General features: G+C 46.8%; 1 protein-coding gene across 1 annotated transcript in view; it reads left to right on the top strand.

Annotated features, from left to right (window-relative positions):
* Window positions 1-363: 363 nt before the first annotated feature.
* COL9A3 (collagen type IX alpha 3 chain) overlaps window positions 364-19642 on the top strand; it is a gene marked incomplete at its 5' end in the record, with an annotated part of 36331 nt that continues 17052 nt past the window's right edge. Inside the window, 16 exon segments of the mRNA XM_036396019.1 lie at window positions 364-398; window positions 400-616; window positions 1759-1836; window positions 6045-6080; window positions 6661-6732; window positions 6988-7041; window positions 11409-11444; window positions 12034-12057; window positions 12950-13003; window positions 13179-13232; window positions 14299-14340; window positions 15793-15849; window positions 17111-17164; window positions 17717-17770; window positions 18185-18238; window positions 19021-19074. Of these exon segments, the coding sequence (XP_036251912.1) occupies window positions 364-398; window positions 400-616; window positions 1759-1836; window positions 6045-6080; window positions 6661-6732; window positions 6988-7041; window positions 11409-11444; window positions 12034-12057; window positions 12950-13003; window positions 13179-13232; window positions 14299-14340; window positions 15793-15849; window positions 17111-17164; window positions 17717-17770; window positions 18185-18238; window positions 19021-19074 (975 nt within the window).

The raw sequence follows: 19642 nt of genomic DNA, 5'->3' as shown, positions 1-19642 counted from the left end.
TCAGATCACCCTAAAAAAAAACCCTGAAACCAGATGTGAGCAACTTCCAGAGCTAACAAAGCACCTCACTATGCAGTAAGTACATTTCTCTGTGGTGATCATGCACTGTCACAGGTTTCCTGGAGTTGGGTGAAAAATGGAAAATTCACTGAAAAACTCCCCCTGTGTTCCTTTTTACCTGTCCAGCACAGAGGTGGGGATGGGCTTTGGGAAATATCCTGGGTGAGACCCAAGGAACAGCTTTGTGTTTGCAGCTGGAGTATCCCAGTTGTGCTCCTGTGTCCCTTCTCCCAGCCCAGCCCTTCCAGAGGCTCCAGGAGCAGGAGGCTGGGGCATGAATGAGCTGCTCTGCTGCTCCCCCCTCCTTCTCCCACCTCCTCCAAGCTCAGCCCCTCTCCCTGCTCCAGCTGGAGCCACAGGTTTATCTGGAGGCGAGGAGTCTCTGCTCTGTAAGCTGAGAGCCAGGAGGAGGAGGAGGGATCTGTTGGACTCTGGAGGAGAAAGGGTTTGGCAGCCTGGAGGAAAGGGAGAGAGGCAGAGCCTGGGCACCATGGCTGGAATCTCTGCTCTTGGGCTCCTCTCCCTGTGTCAGCTCTTGGCCACAGCAGCAGCTCAGGTGAGAAACCTCATTTGTGTCTCATGCTCAGGGGAAAACCTGTAAGGGTAAAAAAGAGTGTGTGTTGTACCTGTGGGGTGAAATGTGGCAATGGGCAGGTATTATTCTGAGGTTTATTACAAATGTGCACCTGGGTTTGTACCTGTGTGGGTAGGTGTAAAAACTGCTGCTTTCTGTTTCTGCAGAAGTGGTGTTTTCCCATTCAGGACTGCAATTATGAGAGGGAAAGCTTTGGAAAGGGAAGATCTGTTGATTCAAGAGAAACAGTTTGCTTTTACAATGAAGTAACAGATCTCCAGCGAAACTGATCTGATCTGGGTCTTTATCTGAATCAGAATTTCTTTACTCATTCCCTCAATCAATTTTCAAATTTAATACTTACAGCATGTTTAACCCTTGCTCACTTGAGACATGAAGCTGTATTAAACTTCCCTGTCTGGTGTTAATATTATTGTCTGGGGAAGTGACTCCTCAGTGACTTTTTCATTGTTAGTGAGGAATTTTTGCAGCCTGGCTTGGGAATTCAGAACTCTGCTGTGAGCAGAGCTGCTTCTACAATGAAACCTTTGTTCCCTGAAGCTACAGTAAGTTGCTCTCTGGAGCCCTCTCCATACAGAAGTCATTTATTGGACCTTTCTCTGCTTCCCCCCACCTCAGACCTTTCCAAAATCCCAGATTTTCAGGGGGCACACTGCTCAGAAAGGAGACTTTTTCTTTCCCCTCTGTCTTCATTGGTGTCTGCCTGGCTTTGCCATCACCCCATCAAACTGGGGCTATAAATTCATTATTTCTGCCAAGCAAGAAATAATGAATTTATAGCATCTTTTCCATGGGCTTTATGTTTCCTCCTCTGCCCAACCCAAAATGTGCCTGTAATCAGAACAAGTTCCCATACAATAAAACCCCTTTGCTGCCCAGTGACCAGTTTGCATTCCCAGTATAGCAAAAGGAGCTGGGGATGTGCTCAGTCAAAAGGGTTTTCCAAAGAGCCTTGCAGTACCCTGGAGCAGCTCTGAGCCCACCCAGGCTGGCAGGGGGTGCAGATTTAGGGTTAAGCTGTAGGATTTTGCCAGTGATTTCTGATCTTGCCCATGTGTTCCTTCTGTTGGACAAACAAGTTCTTGTCTCTCACTTTTCCCCAGTCCCTTCCAAGAATTGGACCCCAAGGCCCTCCTGGACCTCCAGGGCCCCCTGGACCATCTGGCAAGGACGGCATTGATGTGAGTGGGGCAGGGCAGGGCTGCCGGGGCCAGGGGTGGGCAGAGAAGCTGCTCCTGCTCTGCAGATCCTCTGGGCATCCCTGGGGGATGGACCTGGAAAATCCCTGTCCTGTTCTGCAGGAGGCTGAACAGCCTGTGGGGTGCTGAGCAGGTTCTTTGCAGGATCAATCCCCAGGGAGAGCTCAGGGGCTTGTGACCCTGCTTGCAAAGTAGAATATTTCTCTTTTGTGCAGAGGTATGATGTGTGTGGGGTCAGGGCACGTTCAGCAGTTCAAGGACAGATTTATGTGATGCTTCAGAGCAGCTACATTTATAGAGAGGCTACAAGAGACTCAAATATGCAGCACTGGACGCTGCTTTTGTCTTACTAGTTTTATTTCAATATCATCATCATGGTTATCCCTCACTTTGGCACAGGATGTGTCAGGATCTGGCTCTTGTGTTGCCAGACATGAGTTTGCAGTGGCCCAAAAGGCAAATTAAATGAAGAGCCCTTGTTTCAGCAGGCAGCTCCTTACACCTCCTGTGGAGGGAGAAGACTCCATAACCCAGGACTTAATGGAGGAGAAAGTCTTGTTCTGTTACTTTTAGTTCATGTTTCCATAGAAATTCAAAATATTGCTTCTGTGCATCTGTTAGATAAGGACTGAATTGTGTCCTGTAGTTGGCAGTGGATAACATGAGCATCAGAGGGACCTTCAGCAAGACCACATCAAATGCAAAATCTGGGTTCCTGCTTCATTTTCCAGTTTGAGCAGCTCTTGTCTCCCTGAGTTGCCTATGGAATAGTGCAGGGGTTTTTAAAGCTCATCTGAAGTGCATTTATTGGAATTGGGCCCTTAAGCAACCTTGAAAATATCTATTCATTCCATGCAGGTCATTTTCTTTTGAATAAGGAGGTAAAAAAATAAAAAATGTATGAGCTCCCTGGCACATGGTGAACAAGGAGTGTTTGTGCCTGCAGTGAGGAGCTTTCCCTGCAGCTCCCTGAGCCAGGCTGGGCTGAAGAGAGAACCTCATTGATTTCCAGCTGCTCCCTCTGAGTGTCCTTTTGGCTAAAGGAGTCTCTATTCCTGGGAATCTCCCCCTGGTTTTGTGGTTCAGAGAGAGACGTTCAGAGCTGGCACCTTGGCAGCTTCCAGCTGGTTTTGGTGGTGTCACAAAAGGCTGCAGGGGACAGCCCAGAAGAGGGCAAAGGACACTGGTTCCCCTTTGCAGCAGGGCTTTGCTGTGGCCAGCACACTTTGGGAAAGGCTGCCTGTGATCCACTGCGGAAGCAAAAAGAAGAGTTTGGGAAGGATGAAGCCCTTCAGACTTCAAGTTTCAACTTCTGCAGAGAGGAAATGGGAAAGAAACCCTGTAGTTGTTCAGTTCCTCCTTTCTACAGGGTATTTAACTCTGGAGCAGCAGCATCATGGCTTCTGACTGCTCTTGGAAACAGGAGCCCAGGGAGGTGTCAGTCCACGTGGACCTTCACCCTTTTATTCAGAACTAAAAGCTTTGGAAGGCTCCCCATGGGACAGGCTCAAATAACAACATCTAATTAGTGTGAAGAACTTAGCCCTAATTAATCAAAAGGCTGGGTGAAGTGTTTAAGGTGCAAAGTCCTGCGGTCCCAGCTTCAGCCTGGAGTTTTGGCTGCACAGAAATAATCTCTAATTTGAGCTTGAAGCCCATCCCTGGTATGGATGGAGGAGGCCAGGTCTCTGTTCAGGTGAGATGGTCTGGCTGTCCAGGGAAGGCTCCAGGATGGTTCCTGCTCCTCAGCAGGACAGGGAGTCCTTCCAGGGGCTGCACAGGAGGAGATGCTGGGCTGTGGCTGCTGTTGAGCAGAACCACACAGCCTCCCTGCTCACCAGCTGCCCTTTTTGTGTCAGAACACTCCAAAAAATGATGGCAAACAAAATTCAGCACTGTCCTACATTTCCCTAGTGCTGCATGAGGAGGGTCATGTGGATCCTGAGTGGCAGTGTCAATTATGCCACTGCAGAGTGAAATCATTATTTTATTTTTCTTCTGGTGCTGAGACTTTTTTTCTTAAATTGCAATTGAAAATTTTCTGCACTGTATTCCTGAACTCTGTAAGTCACTCCAGCCAGGTCAGTGTGACAGGTGCCTTGGGATGAAAGTGGTGTGGAAGTGCTCTGGGTGTCCTTGCTCTGAGGTGCTCAGCAGTCTCCTACCATCAGCTGTGAGCACTGAGAGGTGCAGAGCCTGCAGCTGAATTATTCAGGATATCTCCTTGGATGAACTCCATCAGCACAATTTCTCAAAGGCCCAGCTTTCATCCCTGCCTTTCGGGGGGAGCTGCAACATTAAGTCCCTCTGTAATATTTTATAATTAAAGCCTTTAACAAGCTTCTCATTTCATACCCAGTAACAAGCAAAATCTCTCTCCCAAGACTAGAGACAGCATGTTTTGATGGAAAGAATTAGTGACAAGTTCCTGTGAATTATTTCTGGAGATGTAATTCCCTAAATTGCTAATAAGCAATTGTCACTTTTCAAAAATCAAGCTTTTTTTTTTTTTTTTTTTTCCTGCTTTCTTCCTTGTCTGCAAGTCTGCTTGACTTGCTGAGAAAGAGAAAACTTCCACATGGCACCAGGGGAGCATTTCCTTTTGCTGACAGCCCTTGCTCTAATTCCCAGTGACCTGGCATTGGGGGTGCATACCCTGATTAGGCTTTGGATTCAGCTCTCTGAAGTTCTGGTGCTCCTGCAGGGTCCTGCAGGGGTCCACCACCACAGGATCAAGGTTTAAGATGGTCCCCAGCATTTTTTACTGGTGCTGTGACCTCCCTGTGCAGATTCCCACCACGGAGGAAAGGAAAAATGCAAGGGGCTGGCAGTCCCAGGTGCTGGAGGAGGGAGCAAACCACCCCTGCAGCCCTTTCCAGCTGCCTTTTCATTTCCAAAGAACTGCTCCTTTCATTTCCTGGGCAGGGAACCTTCCCCAGCCTGCTATGATAACTATTTATGGAAAAGCTGTGGGCAAAGGACACTGAAGGAGCTGCTTCAGCAAGACAGAGCATAAAGATGCCTCTGTCCAGGGCCCCTCTGCTTGGTCAGGGGTGCAGGACATAAATCCTGAGCAGCTCTAGGCTGGAGAGATTTGCCCCCAGCCCTCCCAGTAAATACAGAAACATGCTGTAAATCCCACAGCTCTGATTCACCTCCTGCCTCCCAGTCAGCAGCCCCATGGTGGGAGGGATGGTGTTTTATTTCCAGCCTTGCCCTGTTAATAACCACCCTTCTTCCACAGAGATCTTCCCCTTCCAGGGCTGCCCCTTTCCCTCTGCTCACCCTCAATAGCTCTCACAATATCCAGTGCACTCACCCTGCAGCCAGCAGGGCAGGAACCCTCTGGGCTGGGACACAAAGTGTTTCTCTGTGGGATCAGTTGGAAACCAAGCTCCAGTCAAGCTCCTCCTCTTCACAAGTTTGCTTCTTTTGGGGCCTAACAATAAAATACAAATGTTTGTCTGGAGTCCACTCACAGCACTCGTGAAGGGCATTCCAACTGGTTGAGCTGGAAGAAGTGATTAAAGACTCACAAAATGCTGTCTCACAAACACCTTTAATGCTGTTCTTAAAAGTTTCTTTTTATTACAATAGAGAAAAATTAGAGTGCTTTTGAAATATTGTATGAAAATTGTGCTTAATGCAGATTGTGCAATTGGATTAGGTGGAAATCAGTTGGGGGCTGTGCTTGTTTGCTTTCCCTGTCCAAGTTTAGTCATATGGAGAAAATCATTGTAGACAGCTGGTTCATTCTTCACTTTGTGGTGTAATCCCCACCCCCTGGCAGTACCACAGCTCCATGCTGTGCCCTGGAAAGCTGCATTTGATCCCTGTATCACCAGGAAGATGTTTGGAAGCTGGGACACCCATCCAGCTCCCCCTCTGCCCCACTTGCAGCCACTCCCAAGGGGAAATAAACTCTGACCACGTCTGGAAGGAGCTGAAAGCTCTGGGGGCACTGTTCAGGAGCACTGGTTCTCTCTGGGGGGCTGGGGATGTGGATTTCCCCAGATTTGGAAAAGGCTCCTCCTGCTGAGGGGGCAGCAGGGTTTAGAGCATCAGCTCATGAGACTGAGCCAGGGAAATCCCGGAGGGGCACAAGGAGAGGTTTGGGTGCAGTTGGGAACACCCTTGTTGGAAAAAGTCAACAAAGGTTCAGCACTAATGCTTTTTCCTCTTTCCTCTAGGGAGAGCCAGGCCCTCCTGGTTTGCCAGGCCCACCAGTAAGTATTTCCTGCTTGGTACTGACTTTTCCATCCTTTCAAGAGGACACAGGACACGAGCTGGCACTTAGAGCCTTCCTTTCCTCTTCAGCTGCCACAGAATTCCCAGGAGTGGGGATGCTCAGGGGACAAACACATTCCCCTGCTTCGTTGCAATCAGTGAAACAGAATGAAAGTTAAATTGATGAACAAGTGAGATAAAGGTTGTCTGTATGGGGACAGGTGTCACGGCACCAAGCCACATTACAGAGTCATTTTTGGCACTGCTCTGAGTCTGCCGCAGCCCCTCAGCCTGCCAGGGGTGCCCAACTCTGTACCAGAGAGAGCCCTTTGCTTTGGCCAATTACTGCATCCCTTCCTACCCCTACTAAGAACACCTTGTGAGCACGTGGGAATGAGTCAAAGCTCTGAAATTCAGGATTTGGATGTGGATTCGTAGCAGGATTCACCTCTCTTCATGGGATTCTCCCATGTTGCACGGTGCAGGATTAACACATCAACAAATGAATTTCCATCCCTGCATCCCTGCTGTGTTTCTCCTGTTATTTTGTTATAATAATTGACTGTTTACCTCATGTAGGGGCCAAAAGGTGCACCAGGGAAGCCTGGAGCTGCAGGTGAAGCTGGGTTGCCTGGCCTTCCTGGAGTGGATGTGAGTATTTTGTCATCTCCTCTTAGGTTTTTTAAACCCTTCACCCAGGCAGGAGAGTTTTCCTGATGTGTCTCATCAGCTTCTCTGTGCCTACTGGAGAAGGAATGGGAGTCCTGGACCTACATCTGTGTCTTGCATGTCAGGAGAAATTGAAGGAGAAGCAACTCTAGGCTGAATTAAGGAATATGAGAACAATTTTGAGATGTGTTGCTGACAGGATGGCACTCTGTTGATCTTTTGGGTTTTTTTTTACAGGGTTTAACAGGAACTGATGGCCCACCTGGCCCAAATGGGCCTCCAGGAGACCGTGTGAGTACCTCATTAGATCCTAAGTCCCTTTAAATGCTCATTATCACTGAGTGTAGGGATGATTTTCACATTCTGTTGTAGATTGGGGATATTCAAGTGTTGATTCTGATGGAAACCCTTGCAGAATATTTGGATCCTTGAAATGCAGCCCCAGCTGGCTTTTCATTAGGCAGGGCATGAAATCCACCTTTCTTTCACATGGCTTTGAACCTGCTTGGGTTGCCTCAGTGGTGGCTGGACTGGGGATATTTCAAGTATCCAAAAAGTTTCTTGAGGCAGTCAACAGACTCAATGGTGAAGTTTATCATAATGAAGTTATTTTGGCCTTTATTTGCAGTCCAAGTTGTGAGATCTGAGATGTTTATAATTAATGCTACTGTGTATAATTGTTTGAAATTTTGCCTTTTATTATTTCTGGAACTGTCCATATGGTTTCATTATTAGTTGCCATTGTTTTCCCCAGCCAGCCTAGCAAGAAATAAGAGTTTTTTCTGTTTTCTGCGTGTTCTATCTCTGCTGAGGGGCACCACAGGGACAGAGGAGCAGCTGCCAGAGATGACACAGATGTCCTTCAGATCATCCACAGTCGTGTCCCCTCTCAGGCCTCCCTGTGACATTAAGGAATAATCATTAATGAGCCTCTCAGCACAGATTGTGATCCAGCATGGCTGTTCTCCTGCCTCCCAGAGGGCAATATAAGGCTTGTGTCCACAGCTGGCTTGCTGGCCTCTTGGACTCAGGGCTGCAGTGATGAGCTGGATTTCTGTCACCTGTTCAGTATATCCCAATAATCCACTTGTTGGCCCAAGGACTTACTGAAATCTAAAAAATCTGTGAGTTATTTCAGGGGATGAACAGTACAGCCATGTATTTGTGATATGCTCTTCTTCCTTTGCCATGTGACAGACAAAGTCTGTGTGGCCACTGGCAAAGTTGAGTGGCAGGACCCAAAAATCCTGGTCACAGCCCCGAGCCTGTGTCCATCACCACCACCCTAAACCCCAGTCCTTTTCTGTCCCTTGTGCCCATCTTTCTGCCCAGAGATGCAGACCTGCCACATCCTGGCCACTCTCAGACATTCTGTGGCAAGAGCCCAGCAGCATCTGGGAACAACAGATCCCTGATTTTTCAAAGGAGGGAAGCTCGGGAGCACCCGTGGGAGGCTGTGAGCAGTTCTGTGCCCTGTTTGGGGCTGGGTGGCAGTGCCCACGTTAGCACACAGCCCCTGCCGTGCAGGGCAGTTGAGCAGAAGATTTTTGGGCACAGGAATTCCCCCCTGGCTGCCCCAGACAGGCAGAGCTGCCCTCGCTGCTCGCTGGGGTTTGCTGGGCTCTCCCCTTTCTTGTAACCCAACCCGGCAGCATGGGCAGACCTGGGACCCCTCCTCATGTATGGGAGCTTTTCAAGGTCACTGGTCCATCTGGGAAATTGCTTTAATTGGTCTGATAAAAACCTGGGAAAAGGGGGGACCTCAGAAAGCCTTAGCACTCCAAATGGAGCATTGTTAGCCCAACTTGCTTTTTTTCCTCCCTGTCTTGTAGAACAGATCTCAGTCTTGCAGTACTCACTGAAATAAGCTGTTTACTTATTGCTGTGGGTTTGAATTCATGCTTAACACTCTGATTTCTTCTAAATAAGCTTAATTTTTTCAGCTGGAGTGTCTGAGAGCAAAGCTGTTTAGCATAGGGAAGTGGGCTCATGGAAGCCAGTTTTCAGTAATGATTTATTGCCAAACATTTCCAAAAAGTTTTTTATCTTAAATACCTCCTGCTGCTCTCAGCATCCATTAGCTTTTCTCCTGCTTCTGCTTAAAGACTGATTAGATCAAGTCGACTTGTTTTTTCAATTTTAAAACCCCTTTATTTTTAGCTGGGTGCTGATCTCCATGTTAGATACTGGTATCCTTCATTGGAAAGTTCTCAAAGGCCATTTTGAAGTTTGTTGCTTTCCAATGAAAGCAGTAAAGAAAGCATAATTATTCATTTCTATTTATGAATGTCATAATAATCAAGTGTTTTCTACACTCCATAGCTGTCTATTCACAGGGTAAATTACTACAAAATGAAAAATTATGATGATAGTGTTTTCTAATCAAAAGAGAAAGAACATTGTTACCAGGAGAATGAGTCGAATCAGACAATGTTGTTAAAATTGAGATGTAAATTAGAGTCTTTCCTTTGCCTCAAGGCAGTGGCATCAGCTCATTCAGGGATTTCACAATCTCTTACCTTACCAGGAATGTTCACTGCTGCATTCTGCACCTCACACCCTCCAAGGAATCAGAATTAGGGAGTAAAGGGCCAACATTTGGCATTTTGGATGCTCTGCCATCTTTCTGGCCTGTTGGACAAAGCAGAAAGGGGTGATCCAGCTGCTTTCAGAATGAGGGTGCAAGTCAGGAGGTGCCAGGAATTCAATGTTTTCCTTGCAGGAGGAGATCCCAGCTGGTCCCTTACAGCCAGCAGCAGTTGTGAGGATTTTTAGCCTTTAGATAAAAGCGACTGGGGGCAGAGCAGAGTAACCTGCAGCAGGAGAAATGAATGAGCTGACATTCACAGCACAGCTGATTTTTATTGGATTACTGTCCTCTGCTCACAGGACCACTCTTAACAAGGCCTTGGGTGCTCTGTGTCTTTCTCCTTAAGCTTAACAAGGGAAAGCATTTTTAATCTCCTTTGGCCTGATTTATTAAAAAATATGGATATTGATCTAGTGCCGATATCCAACTGTGATGGACAAAGACTCTCTGACAGTTTAAAGTTAGAAAGTGTTTGTTTATTGTGGGATAGCTCCCAAATACACCCTGCAATTTACAGGTGATTACAGAGTCCTCTTATCTATACAAGTATTGATTTACAGGTGATTACAGGGTCCTGTTATCTATACAAGTATTGAATACCCAAAATACAAATGCATATTCATAACTTTGGTGCATCCCATTCCCCCTATGGGAATTAGTTCAAAAGCCATTAAGCTTGTGTAGTTTGTTCCTTGAAATGGGTTGGTGGTCCCTTTCATGGGGAGGGGTCCCAAAATGAGGAAGTAAATGAAGTCTTCTTCGTTCTGACCTTTTCAATGCAAATATGACAAATGAACCCTTGGTAGAGCTCCCATTCCCCATCTTCAATTGGTTCCAGAACAGAGGAGGCCACAATTGTCCTATGTTCCTAAAAGCCATTTATCAGTTTCTATATTCTTCATTATAAACCGAGCTAACCAAACATTGTGTGGACAAGCAATCAATTATTAGTTAACTACTATCTCTTAACTTCATCAAGGCCTACCCATTTATTTTGATTAACTCCAATAAAGCTTATCTCTAACTAAAATCTCCTCTAAAATCCCTAAATTCCTTAGAGTTCATGTCTCAGGCCCTCAGAGCAGGAGCAGAAGGCAGGTGTAATCCCTGGGGGCACAGTGGGAGCTGTGTGTGCTGGGACATTCTCCAGCTCAGCCCATCCACCTTGTTCTCCTGCTCCCAGGGGCAGACACCCTTTGATTCCAGCTCAGGACATCTCCTCAGGATGTTTGTGTGCAGCATTTTGGGGATGCTTGGGAAGGAGCTTTGGGCTGGGGAGAGGCCATGGAAGATTCTTCCTGCACCCTGGTGCCCTGGGAGCTGTCCCTGCCCATGGCAGGGGGTGGAACAAGATGAGCTTTAGGGTCCCTTCCAACCCAAACCATTCTGGGATGCTGTTTCAGAATGATCTCCCATAATGAATGTTACAGCCTGCTGGCCAGCTGGCAGCTTTGCAATGCAGCAAAGGGGTTAAGGAGGCCTCTCTGTGCTCTTATCTTCAGTCAAGCAGGAGCTTCACAGCTTCAAGAGTGACTTAATTCCAGTCTAAGCCATGAGCTCACCAAGCTCCAGTCAAGCCTAAGAGTGGGAATGCAAATTGGGAAAAGGAGATGGGGGAATTGCCAAGGAAGCAAGTGAAGAAGCAGAAGCTGCCAAATCTTTGGCTTTGCTTGAAAGGAAAATAGATGAATTAACACAATTCACTAGAACAAATTCAAATTCTGTTAATAGTTTTAGGAAACTTAGTAATTGGATCTACAATATGAATGTATTATGAATGAGAATATTTCAAGTAGATAGAATTCAAGTTATGAACGTTTAGATATTCATGGAGGATATTTTAGATATTCATCTGAGGCCAGCTGGGACTTCCAGAGTAATTATCCATAAGTTTTTGTCCTTATATGTGTGAATTCAGCTGAGCATCTCCGGTTCTGTCCTGCTTCTGCAAGACGCTGCTGGAGTTTCCAAGCAAAGATTGATGTCAATGAGAGCAGGCCTTGGTGACTCTCCATGTGGAGGTTCCTCTTTTATCCCTGCTGATTTTTATCCTGTTTTATTTCCACAGGGTGCATTAGGACCTGCTGGGCCACCTGGACCAGCTGTAAGTACCTCCCAGGGCAGCTCACGGGATGAAAGGGTGGAATATTGTGCCAAAGCCACCACCAAGAGAGGGTGGGAAGCTTTGTATCCCAAACAAAAGGATCAAAGCCTGAATGAGTGAATACATTGTTTGAAATGTTTAAATATGTATATGTGACCTGTTCTGGTAACACAGACCTGGTTTTATCCTCTGAGGTGCTCTAAAAGCAAACCAGCTTGGGATACAGACTGACATATCAAATGCTATCCCAATTATTAGACATTGTCTAATGTCTAATCAAAATTAAAAGGAAAAGAAAAAGGAGAAATAGATAAACTGGAATGTTGTCTTCCTCTCCATGTCCCACCCTTGTGCCACCACACATCTCTTTTCTCACAGATATCTCTTAGGTAACAGAGATGGAAAGGGAATACAAATTATTAGAGGCAGCAAAAGAATTCATCAAAACTCTGCTCTGATTGCAAATTGCAATCATTATAATGGGGCAAGGGAGTGATAAGAAAACTTAGAACAAAAAGAAAATTAGCAGTATTTTTCCTGTGTGCACATTTTCTGAGTGATCTTTTACTGTTTCAAATGTTGTTTTCAGGGCAAAGGACTACCAGGACCTCCAGTAAGTAATAAGAATATGTTTTTTAAAAAAAAATTAAAAATTAAGGTTCTGATTTTATTGGATACCCTGAGTGTTCCAAACCCTCCCCAGGCCTCAGGTCCTTCTACTGTGCCAGGAGTCCTGCAGGTCATTGACCCTGTGGGGTTTTTATCCTGTCCCCACCCTGGGGAAGCTGTCTCTGGTGTAAACTCAAGGCTCAGCAGCCTTGGAAACAGTGGGAGTTTGGTGGGCTCCTGGGAGCTGCCCTGTGCCTGAGGGATGCAGATTGGCAGTGAATTCCAGGGGAATTTTTGGAGTAAAAAGCAAGATGTGCCTTGGGAAGCGGCTGGTGTGGTGCAGGATGGAGCTCCTTGGGGGGAATGGGCGAATGGGGGCAGCCCAGCTGATGCCTTCAGTCTGAGCTCTCATGTTTTCCTGGTTCTGTACTGCATTAGTATGGAACTCTGAACTTCATAGGAAGGGTTAGCAAGTTCTCCTCACAGTGTAGTCTGACAAAACAATCCTGTTCCAGCCCCAGAACCAAGGACACCACCGCAGCTCCAGCCCCAAAAAGTGCAAACAGCAGGGAATTGAAGGGAGCAATCTGGGAGGGTGGGACTGCATCACCTGGAGCTGGAATTGGACATTTAACCCCAATATGGAAATGGACCAAAACTTATAAAAGTCTGAGAGCTTGTGACTCAGGGTCCATCTTGGGTGTAGCCATGGCTGGGCTCTTGTACTGCCCAAGGTGCATCCTTTGAAGGCCTTTTAATAAATCCCAATCTTGTTGCCTTAGCTCTGTCCAGCCTCTGTTCCAGGCAGCCTCTCAAGGCATCACAGCTGCTGGGTACCCCTGGCTTTGGGGGTCCAGGTCAGCACAGATATTGAAGCTCTTCTCTCTGTCCAACAGGGGCCTCCAGGACCCAGTGGGCTCCCAGGGGGACATGGATTTCGGGGCCCTTCTGTGAGTTTCTCCTTCCATTTAATGCTCATTTGCTGAATGTGCCACAACCACAGAAGAATGAGTTTAATTCTTGTTGTCTCTTATCTCTCTCTGAAGTGATATTTTGGTAGCCACCCCTCACATCCCCTTGCATTTACTTTGAAAGGGAATTCTTACTATTTTCCTCTCCTTTTAGGGACCTTTTGGTCTGCCAGGATTCCCAGGGCCTCCTGGACCACCTGGGCCTCCTGTAAGTTGAGACTTGCAAATAAATGTGAGAAAATTCCTGGGGGGAGTCTGGAATTTTCTTCCTGCTGCACTTTTTATTTGTTGCCACTGCCATGATCATGTCCTGAGGAGAGGACTTTTCCCCTGCTGCCCTTGGGCGTTTTGATGATGATCTCCTGTTTGTTATTGGTGCTCTGTGTGAGGAGGCACCCAATGAACCCCACCTTTATGGCACACAGGGCGTGGGGTGGGCTTGCTGTTCTCTCAAGGAAGGTTTTTGTGCTTGCTTGGATCAGGATCTATGCTTGCAGGGCCAGCAAGTGGGGACTTGCAGTCAAATCCCTGTGTGACCGTGTTCACAGGGGTTTCAGGTTGAGGGAAGAGATGAGGATCTGACTCCATGTTTCAGAAGGCTTGATTTATTATTTTATGATATATAGTCCATTAAAACTATACCAAAAGAACAGAAGAAAGGATTTCAGCAGAAGGCTGGCTAAGAATAGAATAGGAAAGAATGATAACAAAGGCTTGTGGCTCGGACTCTCTGTCCGAGCCAGCTGGGCTGTGATTGGCCATTAATTAGAAACAACCACATGAGACCAATCCCAGATCCACCTGTTGCATTGCACAGCAGCAGATAACCATTGTTTCCATTTTGTTCCTGAGGCCTCTCAGCTTCTCAGGAGGAAAAATCTTAAGGAAAGGATTTTTCATGAAAATGTCTGCAACAGTCCCTGCTTTGGGTTTGCTGTGGCCTCTCTGCAGTGTTGAACAGGGGGACTGGGGAGGTCTTTCCCAAGGCCAGGAGGAAGCCAGGCTCATCTGCTCCCCTCTAAGTGCTGCCTTCATCACCTAAAGCCCAAGAGTCTTCCCTGGCATCTCCAGGGATGGTTTCACCCCTGCTGTGTCTGCTTTTGGGGACTGGTGCAGCTCAGAACACTCCGGGTTCAGGGCAGCACTTTGGGCTCTGGGTCTGGGTGTGCCTTGTGCTGATCCAGCTGAGCTGGGTCTGTAAAAGTTGTCCTAGAAATTGTGTTTCCTCCTGGTGTTTGCCTTGTGTTTAAAAGCCACCCTTCCCTGAATTGCAGGGTCTTCCAGGTGCCCTTCCTGACGGCGGTGGGGACCTTCAGGTAGGTTTTTCTTTATGTAACATGGAAATATGCTTTGCTTTAATCCCTGATGTGACTTTTGGTTGGCACAGCTGGAGGAGTGTCAGACCATTTAACATGCACTGCTCAGACCTGCAGGTGTGGGTTTAAAGCACCTTATCAGAGTGGGGGATGTGTCTTCTGGACTGAACTGTGAAATGTTTATTCAAGGAGGCGGATGTGCACTGGAACAGATTTCCCATTGAAGCTGTGGCTGCCCCTGCATCCCTGGCAGTGTCCCAGGCCAGGCTGGACAGGGCTTGGAGCACCCTGGGACAGTGGAAGGTGTCCCTGCCATGGCAGAGGTGGAATGGGATGAGCTTTAAGGTCCCTCCCAACCCAAACCACTCTTTGATTTTGTCCTTGATTTTTGGTTCCCAAAATGCACATTTTGCATGCATTCCTCATGTGCTAAACAAATCCAGCATTTGGTAACAGACAACAGCTTTTCATGCTTCCAATCCTGCTCTGCACAGGAAAGGCAGAGTGTGCAGCCCTGTTTGTTTCCAGGGATGGTGGCCCAGGGTTCCATGGACACATTTAGGCTTTGTTTAAGCTTCCTTCCTCAGCAGAAAGCCCTGATCCCCTTCTCTTGGGGGAACCAAAGGAGTGTTGGGTCCAGGAATGATGGAAGTGACATTTGCAGATTTCACAGCTGTTGTTGTGACAGCTTCTCTGGTTTCCTAATTGGCATGTCCCAAAAAAAGCTCCAAGTCAGTTTAGACTGCCTGATGGCACATCACATGGCAGTTAATAGGAAATGCTGCTATTTCTGCATGTTTAATTTAAGTTACCCTGTGGAATATACTAGAAAATTAAATTTTTGCTACAGAGGTGCTGCCTGAAGTTGTATTAAAAGGAAAAAAAACCAAACAACAAAACAAATTGAGAACTATTTGTAACATTTCAAGACTATGGCCTTTTCCTCATTAAATTTCCAGTCAAGCTGGAGTTCCCACCAGGGGCTCTCCCACCCCTGGACATCTGCAGATATCAGCTTATAGGTTTTTTATTGGTGCCCTTCAATTAACTCTGATGCCTGTCCTTGTTTCTTTTAAGGAGTTGGCCAAAAGAAATCAATAGGGGTCAGTTAATGCAGAGGATTTAATATGGTCCAAATGATTTAAAGAAACGGATCCAACTTCACTGGGTTCTTCAGCATTTTGGACTGTGGACACTGTCAGCCTTCAGAAAGGCTCCCAGTCCATGTCCAGAGTGGAGTAGGCCATTCATAAATCATCATTTTGTGGGGTACCAGGACCTCTAGGACCCTGTTCCATAGGGAAATGTTGGTCAGTCCATGATGCTGTGATTCCATTAGATTTAGTGAATTTAGAGCCAAAATCCACAATGACTTTTTCACCTCCTGGATGGAGCCAGCCTCCCTGGGTGTGCTGTGTGCCCCTTAAACCAAAGTGTTTCTGTTCCCTGCAGTGCCCAGCTCTGTGCCCACCTGGTCCCCCAGGCCCCCCAGGAATGCCAGGCTTCAAGGTAAGGAAACATCACCTGCAATTCCAGATTTGTCTCCCAAAATAAACGCCACTATTAAATTGTATGTACAGTTCCTACATGTAGGTTCCACAGCTCCTAAAGCAGCCATGCATTTGCATTTATTCCTACAAATGAAATAGAACCCTTGGCATAGATTAAAAACCCCTGCAAGGCCACTGGGGCAGAGCTGATGGACAGGAACAAACAGGGGCAGCAATTCAGGGCTGCCTCAAGAACCAGGTGCTGAGAGCTGGAAAAACCTCACCAGCTCTTAAACTGCAAAATGTAACTTACATAATTAATATAATACAATTTAATTGTTGTTTTTATAGCCAGTGTAGCAGCAGGCAGATTTATGCTTAAATATTTTAAAGAGAATTATTTTGTTGGCCTCTGGTATGTAAATTTTCAGCCCTCAGGAGTGAAACATCTCCTCCTCTGTCCCCTCTATGTCCTTGCAGTTATGGACTCCAGCAGTGAGACAAAGTAAAAAGTGATTCAAGTTCTTTTAGCAGGATTTAGAAGTTGGCAGTGAGTGGGAGAACTCCTGGGAAATGCTCTCAATTCCTCCTGAAGTGACCTTTCCCACTTTCCCTGTCTGTTTGGGCTCTGCACTGAGTCATAAATATCATTACAAATACAAAATGTTTAGGGATAACTGCTCAAAATTCATAGCTCATGCAATGGAAAGCCCAGTGAAACTCTCCAATTATGATGCAAGTGGTGCACAGGACCTTTGTTGTGGTGAGGAATAGCATCTGCCATGGCTGGAATGAGCCTGGGTCTCTCCCACAGCCACAGGAACAGAGCCAAGACACAAAGTGAGTCAGAGCTTATGTGAAAGCTCTCAGTGGGACGTGGATTTCTTTGAAAGCTTGGTGATGCAGACCTTAAAGATGATGTAAAAAGGGAGGTTAAAAATGCAGGATGGGGTTCTCAGGAGTGACTCATCCCCATTTTCTGGGGTGATGGGAGCTGAGTTCTGGTCCCTGATGTGTGTTTGAGAGTTGCATCCAGACCATGAGCTTAGTGCAAGTCACTCTGGAAAACCAAATCTGGGCATTTTCAGGAGCTGCATCAATTGTGGCACTGGTACCTGCCAGCCTCCCCCAGGAGGGATCTCCATTCACAGCCCACCTACAGACTGCTCTCCCTGAAAGTCATTTGGGAGGTGGGGTTTAGGTTTCACAGCTGTCTCACCAAATCTAATTTTAAAACAAGACTCTACTGGGATGTGAATAATCCTAACTCTTATTTCTAGGGACACACTGGTCACAAAGGGGAGCCTGGTGAAGTAGGAAAACAAGGAGAAAAGGTACATTTAAACTTAAAAGTAACAGGGGAGGATTTTTCTCTTTAATAACAACTTGAAAAAGAAATAATGGATTTTTTTTTAAGGAGGCAGGGAGGAAGGAGGCTGTTTCTGAACAAGGAGCAGTCACTTTGGCTGAAGTGCTTTGGGTTCCACTGCTCTCCCTGTAGGACCATGTGCTGACTCCCCAGGAAAATTCATCTTTCCAAGATCATCATGTTAGGATCAGTTTGAGTTAACAGCTATTCTTTGCCATGCAGGGATGTCAGCTCAGGAAAAGCCCTTCTTTAATCACTTGGATAAATTCCTGACTGATAATCACTTGGATAAATTCCTGCTCTAATCACTTGGATGAGTTCCTGTCTGATCTGAATGCTCTTGCACATAGAAATTGTCCATAACGTAGAAACAAATTCTGAAGAGAAATCTGGGAGGGAGGGAGGGAGGGAGGGAGAGAGAGAGTGAGCTCAAGGAGGAATAAGATGGGGCTGTCCCTGGCTGTGTTTGCAGGCTCCTGCTGTCCCTCCTTCTGTCTGATTGATTTTTCTGTCCCAGGGTAACCCTGGCCCTCCCGGCCCTCCAGGGATTCCCGGCGGTGTTGGCCTGCAGGTAACCCCATTCTCTTCTCTTCTCTTCTCTTCTCTTCTCTTCTCTTCTCTTCTCTTCTCTTCTCTTCTCTTCTCTTCTCTTCTCTTCTCTTCTCTTCTCTTCTCTTCTCTTCTCTTCTCTTCTCTTCTCTTCTCTTCTCTTCTCTTCTTTCTCTTCTCTTCTCTTCTCTTCTCTTCTCTTCTCTTCTCTTCTCTTCTCTTCTCTTCTCTTCTCTTCTCTTCTCTTCTCTTCTCTTCCCTTCTCTTCCCTTCCTTCCCTTCCCTTCCCTTCCCTTCCCTTCCCTTCCCTTCCCTTCCCTTCCCTTCCCTTCCCTTCCCTCTTCTCTTCCTCTCCTCTCCCATGGCCATGTCATGTGGAGTCACCTTGGTTACACAAACAGTGACTGAGTTTGAACTGATTTGTTTCCTTAATTAGGGCCCAAGAGGACTGAGAGGCCTCCCTGGTCCAATGGGTCCAGCTGGCGACAGAGTAAGAAAAAAACTTCTGATTTTTTTCTTTTCCTCTCCACCACCAGTTTCTCTTTTGACAGGTGCCAGTGGCACTTGTCCTTACTGGATCCCACTGGGAAACTCCTAAAGGTATAAAGTGTGGCCTGTTCCCTGCAGCCCCTCCATCAGAACAGCCTCCCAAAGTCAGGAATTCACGCACCCAAGGGACTGGCAAGGTCAGCCCCAGCCAGACTGAGTCATTCCAACCAAAGGGCAGCACTGACAGTGCTATAGAATCTTGGAAAAAAAACAAAACAAACCAACAACAAAAAAACCACCCCAAAAAAAAAGAGAAACATTTCATGAACATTTCCCTTTCTGTCTGTCTCTTCATAAGAAAAAGCCAGACAGAGGTTTTCAGGACATAAAAAGGCTCCTCAGTGAGAACAGGGTCAATCTCCAGCTCATTGAGGTTTGGGATTCTTGTCACAGTCCCTTGACCAGCAGCCCAGAGGCTGAATGGTTTTGAATTGGATGAAGTCATGCATTTGTTTAGGAGTAAGAGTGTTATCAAGATAGCAAGGCCATGAATGCTGTCAGTGTGTCAGAGGTACAAAGGTGGGAGATCCAGACTAAAACCCTTTGGTCAGAGTGGGATTTTTTGCAGTCTGTCCTGCAAAGCAGCAGGAGAATCAGGGTTGTCTTTCCAGGGCTTTTGTGTTTTCTCAGGTTGTGGTACAAGGTGGGGATTCTGTTACTTCACCCTCTGCCAAGCCCAGGCTCACAATGATGTCTGTCTGTCTGTCTGTCTGTCCTCTGCAGGGTGACATTGGATTCAGGGGCCCACCTGGAATCCCAGGACCTCCAGGCAAAGCTGTATGTATCCCAGGCTCTCTGTGGCCCTGCCTTCCACAGCCTGTTTGTTTATTCCTCCTTCCAGTGAGCAGAGGCTGTGCTGGCATCTCCAGCAGATTATTCCCTTTTCCCTCTCCCTCCACTCAGAGCAATGTTATTTTACCTGACCTAGACCTCACAATGTCTCTCCCTTTGCCATGCCCCACACCAGAATAAGTTCACCACATTTCCGTTGCTCTCTGTCCTTCACTGCCCTTCCTTGAGCACCAGCAGCTGTGGGCAAGCCTTGGAGAAGGGAATATCCATTACTTTTGGAGGAAGAATCAGCCCTTTTGTGAGCTTACATCCCTTGAGCCTGCTCTGTTCCCAGGTGCCCACAGCTCTCAAGCATTTTTGCTCCAAGCAGGAATAACTGTGTGTTGAAGATGAAATCCCCATCCTTCTGCAGCACCACCCTCTGGGGACTCCTCCCCAGTCTTGCAATTATAGAAGAAATTCATCCAAACTAAAACTAAATGAGGTGCTTGCTCAGCAAACCTTTCATTACACCCAGCAGCATCTAGACAGTAAATATTAGAGCTTTTCTCCC

The sequence above is a fragment of the Molothrus ater genome, chromosome 17 (genome assembly GCF_012460135.2).
Source record: "Molothrus ater isolate BHLD 08-10-18 breed brown headed cowbird chromosome 17, BPBGC_Mater_1.1, whole genome shotgun sequence".
NCBI classification, from domain to species: domain Eukaryota; kingdom Metazoa; phylum Chordata; class Aves; order Passeriformes; family Icteridae; genus Molothrus; species Molothrus ater.
Note: the sequence above shows the minus strand (reverse complement) of the source record. Positions and strands in the feature narration are given on the sequence as shown.